The sequence below is a fragment of the Anarrhichthys ocellatus genome, unplaced genomic scaffold (assembly GCF_004355925.1).
Source record: "Anarrhichthys ocellatus isolate YVR2014 unplaced genomic scaffold, GSC_Weel_1.0 scaffold84, whole genome shotgun sequence".
Taxonomy (NCBI): domain Eukaryota; kingdom Metazoa; phylum Chordata; class Actinopteri; order Perciformes; family Anarhichadidae; genus Anarrhichthys; species Anarrhichthys ocellatus.
Window position 1 is genome coordinate 165659 of NW_022280114.1, and position 15236 is coordinate 180894.

At 42.1% G+C, this 15236-nt stretch overlaps 1 protein-coding gene across 3 annotated transcripts; it reads right to left on the minus strand.

Annotated features, from left to right (window-relative positions):
• Positions 1-1386: 1386 nt before the first annotated feature.
• Positions 1387-14524, minus strand: eloa (elongin A). 3 transcript variants are annotated; one of them, XM_031874874.1, is made up of 13 exons: positions 14469-14524; positions 14221-14336; positions 11055-11111; positions 10545-10654; positions 9143-9759; positions 6082-6398; positions 5156-5267; positions 3645-3797; positions 3275-3372; positions 2522-2702; positions 2227-2356; positions 1811-1986; positions 1387-1678 (listed from the first exon to the last, which is right to left on the minus strand). In XM_031874874.1, the coding sequence occupies exons 2-13, from the start codon at positions 14290-14292 to the stop codon at positions 1617-1619; spliced, it is 2085 nt and encodes a 694-aa protein (XP_031730734.1). In that variant the 5' UTR covers positions 14293-14336; positions 14469-14524; the 3' UTR covers positions 1387-1616. The 3 variants fall into 3 exon arrangements, with proteins under 3 accessions (XP_031730734.1, XP_031730733.1, XP_031730735.1); XM_031874873.1 differs by having other exon boundaries at positions 14221-14516; XM_031874875.1 differs by lacking the exons at positions 14221-14336; positions 14469-14524 and adding an exon at positions 12276-14194.
• Positions 14525-15236: the final 712 nt, after the last annotated feature.

A 15236-nucleotide genomic window follows, 5' to 3' on the forward strand; every position in this document is an offset into this window, starting at 1 on the left:
TTGTTTGTTTTGCTGGATAAAACACCGCCACACAAAAAAAGATTTCTTCACACACAGTCTTTAAGGGCAAAAAGTCAATTTTAATAAAAATGACCATATAACATTTATTAAAATCTAATAAAATTACAATTTTTTTTTTTATCTACTTCATTTGGGGCCCGTGTTGTGGGGTGCCAGGTCCCAGTGTTGAAAATAAATACATCTCATTGTTGTAGACTGAAACTGCACACGTCCTATTAACTTCCTTCCTTATTGTCGTATTTCCTTTCTCTTTAGCGTTCACTCACAGTGAAGCAGATATAAACGGGGACACACACACATTCAACAGCAGAAAAAACATGATCTGAAGCCACAGGAGGGTTAAAATAAGTCTACAAAGAGTTTGTGTGCGTGTTGTTCACCGATATCATTTTCAGCCCTACACATTAAAAAAAATGAATGTCTAGATATGCATGTGTGCGTTTGTATTTTTAAAAAAGCAGAGTCTTTAACCAGCTAGTTGATGTCTCGGCTGACGTGCACCATGCAAGCCATTATGGTAAAAGGAAAAAGTGTGTAAAGGTTTTCTCATGTAGTGTATCAGTTGCTCTTCAGTAAAAAGTGACAAAATAAAAATGTAAAAAAGAATCAGAATTTTCTGTCCGATGAAGAGAAAGTTCGTTATTTTAGTTGAAGAGGTATGCTTGTTAGCTTTCTTGCCAAGAGTTAGATGAGAAGATTGACACCACTCTCATGTCGGTAGACTAAATATGAAGCTACAGAGAAGCAGCCGGCTAACCTAGCATAACATAGCATCGCATAGAAACTGGAAACGGCTAGCATGGTAGCAAAATCCACCAACCACCACATTTAAATCTCACTGGTTAACATGTTGAGTCTTAAGTTAGTTAATATGTACAAAAAAAAAATTGTAGTTTTCTGTGTAAAACTGGTCTTGGCTGAAAACTAGCTTGTTCCATAACCCCCCCTCCCCATAAAAAGACAAAATTGTTGTTTTTACACACTATGTAACATCGTTTTTGTACTGTTTAAGAAAACAAGATAGAACATATTAATGAGCTTTAGAGGTTACCTTTGGCCAGATCCAGGCTAGCTGTCTTTATGCTATGCTAAGCTCTCTTGGGTCCAGCTTCATATTTAGCGAACAGAGGTGACGGTGTCTAACTCTCTGTAAGTAAGCAAAAAAAAAAGAGGGTCGACCTTTTCCTTTTAAAATGTCTGCTATAAAACAAGAGAAAGTAACAGACTGTGTGTTTGCAGGTGTGTGTGTGTGTGTCCTTTGCGTCTTGTAAAATGTTAATTTTCTTAACACAGATGTCACACCCAGTGACCGTCATTTATGATTTAAATACTTATTAAAAGCCCCCCCCCCCCCAAAAAAAAAAACCCCCCCCCCCAAAAAAAAAACAAAACAGATGCAGCCACTTAAATAAAACTTGTTTAAAAAAAAAAAATCAACCATTTTCCCACCAATACTGAAAAGTTCATACGATATGTTTGGTGGTAAAGTTGATGGTGTGTGTGTGCAGGGATGATGGGGTCTCCAGTAAAATTAGCTAAAAACTTAAATTAAAAACGCAGTTGGAATCCATAAAATACATTCAGTCTCTTTCACACTATCGGCGGGAGAATCTGTTCTTGAAAGCTTTGATAGTTTTGGCCATCATGGGGGCGATTTCTGCGAGAAGGAACAAATGGTTTGTTTGAGATTAAAAAAAACCCAACCTCAAACATAATTGTGGTTCTCTTTCTGATCGCACACACACACACACACACACACACACACACACACACACACACACACACTTACTTTTGACCAGTGGTTTGTCGCGGGCGGCAGGTCCTCCTCCTCCTCCTCCTCCTGCTGCCGCTGCTCCACCACCACCACCTGGTGCGGAGGAGCGAGACGAGCCGGGAGAAGGGTCGAGTTGGGAGGAAAAGGAGCGACTCAATTCACCAGAGTAGTCTGTGGTAGCTGGTCGTATTCTGAAGGACACAGGGAGAGAAAAAAAAAGTCTATAACTGTAGTCTAAAGCAAAAAAGAGAAATTAACTCCCCTGACGGGACTGTAAGTACACTCCTGGATAAACCCTGTGCACACATAAATAAAACGTATTCATCTTTATTTTCCATCTTTATTCCATCTCAACATTTCCACTTCAACACCAAACTCAAGTCCTAAACCCTCGATGTCAAGTATGTCAATGTGCTGGATGTGATACTGACTTGATGGGAGCTGCAGCTGCGGTGGAGCTGGCTGACGAGCCACTGATGGTGCCGAACTTCTCCTGTCGGCGGCGGACGTCGCGCGGCGGCTTGGCGACAGAATTCACAAACGCCATCTTGACCTGGCGCCCTGTCAGGACAAACGCAACGCTCAAACTAAAAACGCCAACGCTCAAAACGCCTTGATGCATAAACCTCAAATCTGTGACTTTTCTGCAGAAATGAATGTCCATCTCTCGTCACCTTCTCTGTGCTCATTAATGAGAAACCGATAGTTACACGATGCCTCTCCTACCTTTTGGCTTGTTGGCGTGGGCGGAGGAGATGTTCTGGGTGAGCATCCTCAGTCGCTCCTCGCGCTCGTCGTGCAGCCTCAGGTACATCTCCCTCCACGACTCGTACTCCTGAGGCGTCTCGCGCTTGAAGTCCCGCTGACAATGGCGCATCCACAGCTCGTCAGATTCCTCCGTAAACCACTGAAAGAAGAGATGAGCGAAATCAACAAGGAGCACCATCAGTGTTCCTACATACTGTCCTCGTTATTCTGCACTTTCTTCCTCTCTTCTTGTCAATTTTAGTAAAGTATAGCGCTTTTCTAGTCTTCTGACCACTCAAAGTGCTTTCACACTACATGTCATTCAACCATTCATACACTGATGGCAGGAGCTACCATGCAAGGTGCCACCTGCCCATCAGGACTCTAACTAACATTCACACAACATTCAGCAATTTGGCATTAGCCAAGGACACATCGACATGGACTAGCGGAGCCAGGGATCAAACCGCCGGTCCTCTGATTGAAGAACGACCTGCTCTACCACTGAGCCACAGTGGAGGTAAGTTGTGTAATTTGGTTTCTTTGATTAAGTCTGGTTATATTTGTATACATCACTAGTTTAAATTGTTTATTTGTTATCGTGCCCACCCTGAAGTCAATTCTAAGCTCCCTCTACTGTTGTGTCTCGACCGCCCACAGACGAACAGAACACTGTGTTATGCTGATGAGGGTCCTCACAGGCACAGAGAGAAATAAGAATGTGAGCGTCACCTGGTTGCTCTGCTCGATGCGGTACAGCTGCTCTGGTGTGCACCGCTCCAGCACCGGCTCCAGGATCTCGAACGGCACCCCTCCGACCTCGGCGATGGCTGAAAGAGCACAGTTTGTTTAAGCCACCTTAAGATAACAGGGTGGGGTTGGAGGTGTTTGCGGAGTAGTACATGTTGACTCTCCAACATTTTGTCCAGGGACTGTGACTGTTTATCTTGTATGCTTTGTGGTGAGCCCCACCCCTCTGGCACCTCCATTACTGTAGTAGCATTAAATACATCGTAAAATCATTTGTACTCATGTGCCATATTAATGTCATGTTTTGGGGTTAAAATATTTGATTTGGGCAAATATTGATTGCTCCACTCACAGTCAATGTTGTTCTGCAGCACACGGATGCACTGCTCGTACAGAGTCATCATCTTGGGCAAGTAGGCGGTCTTTGATCCTGAGTAGACCACCATCTTGGAGTTGAACCGCTTCCCCGTGAAACCGGTATCCTCCTCGTCGTTGCAGACGGGAACTGAAAGCAAAGAAAGGGAGCGTGTCAGTCAGTCAGGGCGACACGGAGCAGGGCAGGACGAACTTTTACAGATACGCTGACAAGAAAGAAGAAAGAAAAAGGAGAAAAAAAATGCAGTTGTTTGAACATGTCAAAGAAACAGTTTGGTATTTGACACCCAAATCCTGAGTGGAACAGAAGCCCCCAGGCCTCTGAGGTTCACAGCTGCACGGTTACAGTTATGTGTTCACAGTCACTTTCAGCACTGAAATGGCCGAAGCAATTGGTCAACTTGCAGGAAAAAAACTAAAAACAACAGCCAACATTTACACATGGGCTCACCTCCCTCAGTACATTAATATAGACACAAGATTCCAGCAGAGAAACCTGGTTGAACGCATTAACATCCACTTTATGGACCTGGTTACAGTAAATCTGCATATAAACAGAGGAGGTCAGGCTCGCTTATTTAATGTGTATTTATAGAGATCTCTGTTTGTACTGTTGCTGCCTGCAATATCAAAACTGATCCGTTGACCAAAGAGTGCAGAATTTGTCGGTATCTGGTTGGGTAGACCTGTTTTTATTGAAGGATAGCACCACTAACGAAGCTCCGCTAACACATGGACAAACACGCTGCATTTCTTAGAACAAAAAAAGCATCCCGCCGCTTCGCCAGCGGAAAAGTTTTATGTGAAGCAGCAGCAGCGGTTGGGTTTTACATTAGCAGTAACTTTAAAAAACTCCAATACGGCAGAAAGTCAGAGTCAGACACAGTGAAAAATCTGCTTCTGTGTCGGATTTTAACGAACAATCAAACGTCAGCAGAAAAACCCTAACTCACATAGACTTCTAGAGGCTATTTTGTTAGTTTAAGTTTCAGTCGAACTTTGAATGGCATCATTTTGAACACGGGAATACTTTCTCTGTCCGAAGTCTTTGTCCTGCATATGTGGAAATGTAAAAAGCCGATTAGAAACCCTGTTTCCCGTATACATGGCCATGAAATCAGCCCTCTCCTGGAGGGATCTAGCTGGAGAAATTGGGTTCCTCTAATCCCCCATTACACAAACCAGACTTCTTGTTTACATGACATTTAAGAAATCAGGTGACTGGAGAAAGCCGACCCCAACCCGGTTACATAGTCGCAAAGCACTGCACCTTAGTCATACCTCTAAAGAAGTTTGTACACGACGAAAGCTTTGTCAGCGGGAAACCTGTGATCTCTATCAAATATTAGAAATACATAACATGAGGATTATGTTGAACCTACTATGAGTTCTTGGAGCTACAAAATGTCCTTTTGATGGCTGTCATTTTTCAAAAGAAAAGCCTGTGCTGTTTCATAAACAGCACAGGCGGGGGGGGGGGGGTGTTACCTTTCCGTCTCTGAGGGGACAGCGGTGTGACGTCGATGGAGGGCAGAGGTCTGTAATTGGGTTGGATCGCTGGCAGAGGGATTTCCGGAAGAGACGCAATGACCTCAACCACCTGCAAACAACATCACGTTAACGCCGACAGGCAGGATCTGATAACAGCTTTTCAAACTAAAGGTTTCAAATACAATAGATGAGCAGACGAACGACACAATAAGTTCAAGAAATGGTTTTGGGAAATATGCTTAACGGTTTCTTCCCGACGGTTAGATCAGAACTACCACTCTCATATCTGTGTGTTAGATAAGAAGCTACCGTTTCCAGTAACAAATCATTTCATTATGAGCGTTTTAAATGGCAAGAAGAGAGCTTTCGTGATACTCCAGTCTCTAAACTTGTTATAATCTTTGAAACCTGGAGGTCAATTCTCTTCTATGAACTATAACTACTGCTGCGAGGAAACAATATCACAATTCTACAAAATAAAAGCACAGGTTTGCATTGTGGAGAAAAATACAGGTGGTAATAAAGTCTCACCATTCAAACACGGCGGCCTTAAATTTAGAGCTGCAACAATTAGTCCATTAATTGAACAGGCGATTGACAGAAAATAAATCAGCAACAATTTTGATAATCGATTCATCTTTTTAGTAATTTCTCCTGCAAACATGCAAATAACATTCTCTGGTTGCAACTTCTTCAATAAAATCAAACTGATCATATTTGAGGTTTGCAATGTTGGTCGAATAAAACAAGCAATCTGGCCTCACCTTGGGCTGACATTTTATAGACAAAACCATAAATCCAATAATAGAGAAAATAAACGTCAGATTAATCGATAATGAAAATAATTATTAGTTGCAGCCCTACTTCTATTCTACTGGAAAAAAAGCAAAGCAAATGTAAAACATCTCTGCTGCTGTTCTTACCCGCTTGCGTTTTTCCGCTGTTGCCGAACTGGAGCCTGAATGTGGCCTCTTGGTACTCTGAGTGCCGTTGGCCTTACTCCCTTTGGAGGAAGAGGAGGGGGCCGGCGGAGGTGTGCGTGAACGATGGGAGGACGCCGTGGAGGAGGAGGAGTGAGGCGGCCGACTGTGTGACGAGGACGATGGCGGCTGCTTCTTCTTCTTCTTGACGGGAGTCGGGGCGTCATATGTGAGGAAAGACTCAAAGGACATGGTGGGACTCTCAAAGTCGTCTCCCTCCTCCACCTTGGGCGGAGAGTCCTTGGGCGCCCGCGGTCGCCCTGGAAACACAGAGGCAAACGGAAGAGTTAGAAGATGCAGGGGATCATGGGGAATCCTCAAAATGACTTACAACTACCGGAAGCTGAAGAAATGGTGAAACCTTTCCTAAAGCTGGTTAGCAACATCCAACTAGGGCTGAAACTTCTCCATTAATAATTGTTTAGTTTATAAAATGGTGGAAAAAAAAAGCCCATCACAAGTTCCCAGAGCCCAAAGTCACGTCTACAAATTGCCAAACCCAAAGATGTTCAGTTAACTATCATCAGGGCTCCCGCTCTTTTCTAGAAATCCCTTTCCAGTACATTTTCAGTGATGATCCAGCCGGTATGACAGACAGGAATCCCGCTGATGAATCATTTTTTTTTCCTTATTTATCATATTAACCATTGTTGTCTGAATTTTGCCTACTGACAAATCTAGACCGAACGTTACAAACCTAAACAAAGTTAAGAGTGGAGTATTCAAGTTTTAATAACTGCCACTGAGTCTGTATCCCAACATACTCCATGGTGGGCTAACTACCGGCAGCGTATGTGCATGCTGAGGTCGGTGGCTCCCATGAATTTCACTACATTTTTGTTGTTATTTGTTTGTTTTTTTCCGTGTCTATCACTAATGGCACACGGCAGGATACATTCATCGACATTTGAAAAGGAAGCGTGGGGATTGGATTAATTGCAGCAGACTTTGAGATCATCACCGCCCACGAGGCAACCAACCAGTCAGACCTGCCGGACCAAACGCCACCGAACGGCCCCAGGGAGGAGAGCCCAGATGGAAGCTAAGCTAACCCAGCTAGGACCTCTACTACTCCACTACCCAACATGCTCCTGGCTGTCTGACGCCCTGTCGCAGAAAAATAAGATGGATGAAAGCAGCGGGAGGTCGGTGACTATTGAGCCCACATCTTCACAGGGACCTGGATCCATCGTGGTCCAGGATCAAGCTGCACCTGACGGACGGACAGCAGAACTCCGGTGGGTCCAGAGGAGGTGGACTCTGTGTTTACATGATGATGCTTGGTGCTCACACAGTCAAAGTTGATGGAGAATGTTTCTCCTCATGTTGAAGTTTTAATGTGAAGATGTCGGCCATATTATCTGACCAGAGAATCTTTTTTTCTTGCTGCTTCTTCTTTTCGTTTCACTGAAGCGTGATGGTTATATGACAGTTTCCCATTTCTTTACATTTTTATTGAACACGGCAAGGTCTTTTGAGTTGCAAGGGTTGGGTAGTAGAGGGCAGACAAGGCAGTGCTCCATAGTATGGTCTGCTGCTCCACATTCACATGTGGTTGGGCCAGTCTTGTAGCCCCATCTGACCAGAGCAGCTTTTGATCGTCCCGTTCTTGTTCTGAGGCGGTTTAGTGTTTTCCATTGAGCCCATAGTGCTTCTGGGCTAGGGGAAGGTTTTCAGTGGGGGGTATTCCCATGACAGTTCTTGCTGCTGTTTACATTCCTTATGATGCAAATTCAAAAAAATGCACTACAGGAATGTACTACTGATTTAGTTTTGGTTGTTATGTGTTTATTGTATTACAAATGGGCTACTACTGAATTTCGTTGCGTTGCATAGTCACAATAAATTATCCTTGATTTTTCAGTCCTTTTGCCCATTTACTAGTAACATTAAGGAGTCTGTAACAAGGCTAATCACACCCGTGACGTGACGGGGGGGTTACACCGTTTCCACAACTTAACCAACAGACTCGTCCATAAACTACCATTTTTAACATTTATATGATCCTGAACATAAATTAGCCCTTTCAGATGAGAGTGTACGCCTGGTAGTTCATTCTCAGCAAAAGGAAAATGTTGAAATTATTTTCCAGGACATTTAAGTCCCTCTCTTCACATTTAAGAAGCTGGAACCAGCTAACAACAAACCACATTTTTGCTTGAAAAATTGTTTTTACCCGATTTGTTCTTCAGGTAAAAACTACTGTAATTGTTTTCAGCTTTACATCAACCGACACACACACACATAAACCGTCTGTGATGTGTTATATCAATACACAATAGCCAAACATCTCATGTTTATGTGTCCAGCTTTGTAAGGACAGAGCAATCACTCGCCGCTGTTTGGGGAATTGTTGCATAAATGATAAGTTTCTCCTTTCCTGTCAGCAGATTGTATCTCAATTAGCCGGTACAGGATGTCGCTCTGTCTCTGAAACACGGTTTCTGGTGTTCAGAGCTGAACAAACAATCATCCAATAAAAAAGAAACATTTGCATTATCTTGACTTAGACAATGAATAAAAGGTTTAATGAAATGCAATTGTATTGTCAGCTACAATTCCTGCTCTGGAGCGTCAAAACAAGTGCAAAGTGTTCATTGATAACCGATTGATCTTTGCTTTCCAAACATGAGCAAGTGCCTAATCTACATGGGACGAAATCCTCTCTTTATGTTGTTGGCTGTGGTATTATCATCAATTTCTTAAAGTTTTTTGTTGAGTGAAAGATTAAAGAGAAGGCAGTTTTTTCTTTGAAAACTTTGTTCCCATTTTCCATTTTTTGTTTCCTCTTAAGAATCAATAATCTTATTCCACGCTGTCTGACAGTATTGTATATATATATTTTTCATCTTGTTCCAGCTCTTTATTAAAGCGATATGATGCTCAGACGGTTTCCCTAAATTGCCTCATAATCCGTCCATGCAGAGGACAAACTAAAATGACTCTCGATGTCACCCAGCTCTCTCTGGTGTCACAGTGAACCGCTTCCATCCAACACACTCACCGTCGTCTCCTCCTTTCTTCTTCTCCTCCCTCTTACTCTCATGCGTGGTGGACTTCCTGCTGTGCTTTGCAGACTTTGTTACTGGACTCTCTCTGTCTGCGCTGCGGTTCTTCCCTTCGCCGTCTCCTCCTCGAGTGCTACTCGTCTGTGCGTGGCGTTGCCGCCGCTCCTCGTCTCTGTCCCGGTTTCTTTCGCCGTGGTGGTGGTTTTTGTTGGGTTCTTTGTTGGGTTTGGCAGGGCGGACCTCTTTGCGAAGAGGAGGAGGAGGACTAGGTTCAGGACTAGGTTCAGGCTCGGGTTCAGGCTCGGGTTCAGGCTCGGGGCTCTCATACTCGTCCGACTGGTAGCCTCCTCGCTGCGGGGGGCTGTAGTGCTCGTGTTGAGGAGGTGAGGGCGAGTAGTTCGTGTGATAGCCTCTCTCTACTTCTACTTCCTCCTCCTCCTCCTCTTCCTCTTCCATGTAGGAGGGCTCTTCCTCAGGGGAGGGCTCCCGGTTGCGTCTGTGGACTCCTCCTCCACCACCACCACCACCACCACCACCACCACCACCACCACCACCCGCCTCTGGGCCTCGAGAGTGCGTGTGTGACCGTGGTGCCTCTTTGACGTTGGAGGGTCTGAGGTAGAAAGATGGGAAGTGGTGAAAACACCAGTTACTTTTAAGATTAGAGTTTGACATGCAAAACATGCAATAAATGACATGAAGTTTTAGGGAGTTTAACGACCCAACAACATTTATACACCTCTTACAGGTTAACAGAGCAATAATTCATGAACAGTCTGAAAAGGAAAGCTCTTCAGAATAACCGCTTTATCCCAAACAGTGGACAGTAACCGCTGTGAAACAGTTGGATGACGTTTCCATTTAAGCAGAACTGATGTTAAATGATGTGAAATACAACAAACGAGATTGAAGGAATTTGCGCAATTGGTCCTCTGCGCGTCACAAGTTCCTCCCTGTACTCCGGAGCTCGTATTTATTTCATCTAGAACAATGGTTCCTAACCTGGGAGTTGGGGAACCTCGAAGGCCTCGAAAGATAAACTGCAAGACGGGCGGCGTCGAGACATTTAACAGGAAAGGAAGCACGAAGAAAAAACTTTTTGTATCCTGCCTCTCGTTAGGTCTCAGCAGCGTTGTTCTACTAAACATGTGCCACAATATAACTCTGCATCAGTTTATTTATTAAAAATGGACTCAAATGTATCCCCCGTTGTGTGTTGAAGACGTCACTGATTGAGTTTAAGACCCCTGTGACAGATATAGATGTTGCATCTCCATCGCACATGCTCACTGCAGGATTAGAAACTTACAGTATACGGGGACATTAGAGCTAACACAGGGACATCTCCACTCCTTACTGCTGTTTGCGTGTGTCGAGGCTCAGGTATGCACAATATACCTGTCTGACTGAGGAACCAGTTTCTTCCATTTGGCCACGAGGCCTTTCGCCATCTCTCCAGCCAGCTGATGCTTCCTAAAAGAATTGACAGTCTTCCCCACACCGGTTTCCTACAAGAGAGCAAAACAAAGTCGGATCTAATTCAACAACACGAGGCAAGCTTGATGGAATCTTTATAGTTTATATTTATATTTTTAGATACCACATTGGTCTGACATCCTCTTACATCTTGTCTGTTTTCACTTTTACAGCTGTTATTTGGCAGCTTCAGCCGAGTGACCGATTGGTCAGAAACATGTCGAGGCCGCCCTCATAATTCCCACAAAATCACAATCAAAATTCTGCCCGGGAAGCAAAGCATTTTTGTTCCCAGCAAAGCTCCAATTCTTGCAACTACGACTGTCTGGATTAAATGCCTTGCTGAAGAGCTCTTCCCAAAACATGGTTATCTACTGGTCCTGTCTGTTTTATTGGCAGACATTGTAGTGTGGAAATCAAGAGGACCCTTACCACCAGTATGGTCACAGTCATGGGAAGCTCCCCCAGTCTTTTCAAAGTCTTCAGGAGCTGGAAAACAAGAGAGCATTTGAATTATTTAGAGGACGACTCTGGTGTTAAAGTCAACACATTTTTAGTATCGATACTTTCACTTTAAGTGTTCATACATATTTTTAACAATACTTTTTTTCTTCTCTGAAAATGTCTGTGTACACTGTACGTGAAAAATAAGAATAAAACGTCAGAGTCTGACGTTACCCCAACGCAGGGAACGTAACATCAGGAGACCCAACTGATCTGCCCGAACATTACAGCACTGTTTAACCCATATAGATTTATCTCAGCCGATCTTAACTGAACCTCAAATACTCTATTAAAAAGGTATTTGTGAAGCTAATTTCCACAAGTTCTCTAAAAAGTGTCTCGTTCTTGTATCCATAAAACACTGTAAAAAAAAAAGTGTTATATCTAAATCTTAAAGAATTGTTGTTCCAGAGTTTACAGGTCGGAGGATGGAGTCGGCTCAGTTGTCATGGACGACCACCTGTTATCACACAGCCGAAGTTCAACGCCACGGGTCACGTGGCGACAACTGGGCCATCACCATGGCGATGGAGCAGACTCCATCCACTAAATTGGAGCAGATGTGGTCGAAAGTGACGGAGAGAGCCACCAAGTCATTATATCAATGTCAATAGAAAATGTACTTTAAATATAATATCAAATATGTGCTGACAGAATTGTATAGGATATGAAATATTATTAAAGTTATATCATATGTTTGAATTGCAATTTTAAGTAAATTAAATAACAAACTACTATAATATAAAATATATCAATATGGTGATGTAAAGTTAAAGTAAGAGAGGATTAGATCTATAGGTCTTCTCCTATTTGGAGACAGCAGGGGAGGTGAACCAGCAGTGTTTGTGATTAGAATAAATAAATAATCATCATCATCATAATCGAGATGGGATGGATGTGTCATAACTTAGTACACCTGTAGCTGTAGCATGACACACTGGGTTTCATTACTAATGATCTTCATCTTCATGATGACTGTTAGTGTATTACTTAATTCTAAAGCACAGTAACATTACTGTGTGCACGCACGAGCGGTGCGTTCACAGGTTTCAATTTCAACCACTGGAGTCCCTTCAGGATGATTTACATGAACACATTCTCACACGTGGACTACCTTTGTTCACATTATTGTCTTATGAATTAACTCACAGAGAAGGGACACCTGCTTCAAGCCTGGTGTTTGAGGAGCTCTTCTTGACCTTTTCATTTACAGTGACATGAAACAGCAGCATTCACCAGCCCTGCGTCATGGTGGAGACTGAATGATAACGTGGCCTAACGGGGCCGGGCTGTAGTAAAAAAATCAACAAAAAAAAAAAAAATCACCCAGCTGTGATTTTGCCAATTTTTAAGAAAAGATTTACTTCTCTAAACCGGATTAAATCTTCTGTTTACCAAACCTATCACACAGAGCACTACTGCTTTGTGTTGGGAGGTTGAGCAGTGAAAGTAAACAAAGAAGGATCAGGACATTGTTAATTATCTTTTATCCGCTTTTAGTTTTTAACATTTTAAGAGCAGATCCCAATGCAGTGATGTGCAGCTGCAGACCCGACATTAGATAAATCATTTTATCATTACAGGCCTGGAGTCGGTGTAACGTTTACTGTCATCACTTTCCGCACTAGCGTTAGTTAGCTTGATGGCTAACGGCTACTCTGGCCCCGAGTGTCGTTATAAGAGAAATTACGTTGTGGTTAATGTTATTATTTGAATGACAGATAGAGTGTCTATGCGAGGTTATTAAACCAAGCGGACAGGGGTTCATATTAGCTAAAATATAGCGTTAAAGAAGTACATTATAACTAGTTAAAACCCCTTAATTATCGTGACGTCTCCCGTGGTGCCTTCGCAGGCTGTCGGACATGCTGAAATTCTAAAGTGAGCACTAATGATTCACATCCAAGGCATTGACATGATTCCTTCCAAAGTATCAGGATACTGAAGAACTTACATTTTACGGTATACTATAACACCAAGAGTGAGACATAAATATGTATCCGGTGAACAACACGGTAATGTATTTTGTTTCTGCAAAAACATAATGAAGCCACAGAACACATTTTAGTTTCTTCTGGTCACTCCCAGCTATATTGGAAGCAAATTAAATAATGTATAAATAAAATCTTTAGGGAATATGGATTGATAATAAAGGAGAAAACTATAAAGTTACTGATCACAAAGCTAAATCAACAAAAATGCCTTAAAATAACTTGAAAATGACAAAGGAACAGTTAATTATTAATGTATTGTATTTTAATTGAACATTATTCAAATGAATATTATAATCTGAATTATATCTTTGAGTGTTTGATGGGATCTGGAAAGGTCTACCACAGTCTGCTGCCTTGTTGTTTGTATTGTTGTTTGTATTGTTGAAAAAGATGAGCACAATTGACCTAATCGTGAATGTGGGATATTAATGGCAAAGACTGCCGTGTCCCATTCGTATTTTTAGGGGAAAGAGGATGTGCAAATGATAGCTGCTTCTGTTAATTAATGTATTTTAATTGATTTAAGAACATTTCCAAATATTTTAGTGCCAAAACAACTCAGTGTATTTTCTGACAGAGTTGATATGGTATATTTAATTTCAACCTCTAGCAATTTGCTTAAGACCTTTGTGATTACTTTAAACATTCTAAACTTGGATTCAATGTACAAACAACATGATGAAATTCATGGTTTCAGCCCAACTATTTATACTTGGTGATTGATGGGCTGTCACAGTTTTCATTCCTGTGTAGTTGGTTGACTTTACAGTTGTCACAACTTAATTGGACTGATCAACCACTGAACTATTCATTTATCAATAACACAATTACTTCAGGAAACGGCTGAAGTTTCACAACTACTATCATTTGTATTTCCGACCCCCCAAAAAGCAGCTGAATGGTCTTTAACGTAAAAGCGTGTCAGAAAAACGAGTCCTGAGAGCGGCCCTCGAATGCAGCATTTAAAATAGCGTTGCGACTTTCGCAGCACTGTCGTGGCCGCGGCTTCGTTTAGGGCCGCCGGAGACGAACCGTCACATTTCGGGAGACGGTCGGTGCTACACACCAAATCTGTCCGTCTCCAGCTGTTCAGTCGTTACCTTTCGAGGCTCCGGATTCTCCAGGAGCCGCGACTGGAGTCTATCCACTGCTTCCAGCAGTTCCTCCGCCATGTTTACTGCTGGTACCCTGTCGCCCGGAAACTACTTCATCCTGACTGAACGGAGAAAGGGTGAAAAAAACGGAGAGGTTCCGTTTAACTCAGTGAACGCTGCTGCGAAGAAGAGGCGTTACAGCCTTTTGAAATAATAACGTATATATTTAATAATAAAACGGCATCAATACATACATTAAGAATGAAATTATTAAGAGCAATGAGGAAATCTGTACATGATGAGAACAGTTACGAAAGACGGAACTACGTCACAGTACAGCTGACAGAGCACGTAGTGACGCTGGTTGGTTTGACGTCAGTGAAAACGCTGAATAAGCATGTAGTGTAGTTTACTATGTAACTGTTGGTACAGTGTCATCTTTCATGTAAAGAAGTACTATAGACACATACAGTATATATATATATATATATATATTATTCTCATGCACAGTTCAGAGACAAATATTTGTTTTTACTTTTTACTGAATTACATTTATTTGATAGCTTAAGGTACAAGTTACTTTGCAGAGTCACATTGATAATACAAAATGTAATCAACCAACACATTCTGATAGGTTGAGATTATGATATGTTTAGTACAGTTTTGTGGTACTTATTTGCATTTTATGCTACTTTGTACTGCCACTCCACAACAACGAAATATTGTACTTTTTACTGCACTACATATATTTGACAGCTGCAGTTCACTTGCACATTAAGAGTGAGCATAACAAACATATGACTCATTAACTATGACGCATTTTCACAGATTGAACTATCCAACAGTAGGTTAAGTAGTTAGAATTGATGAAAACATTTTTTTATGAAATACCAGTATGTATAATTTAACAATAAAACACATCCAGCAATTCGGCAGAATGAGTACTTTTACTTTTGATACCTTTGTAAAAAGTATGTTTTGAATACTTTTATACTTCAGTAAACTTTTGAATTCAGGATTTT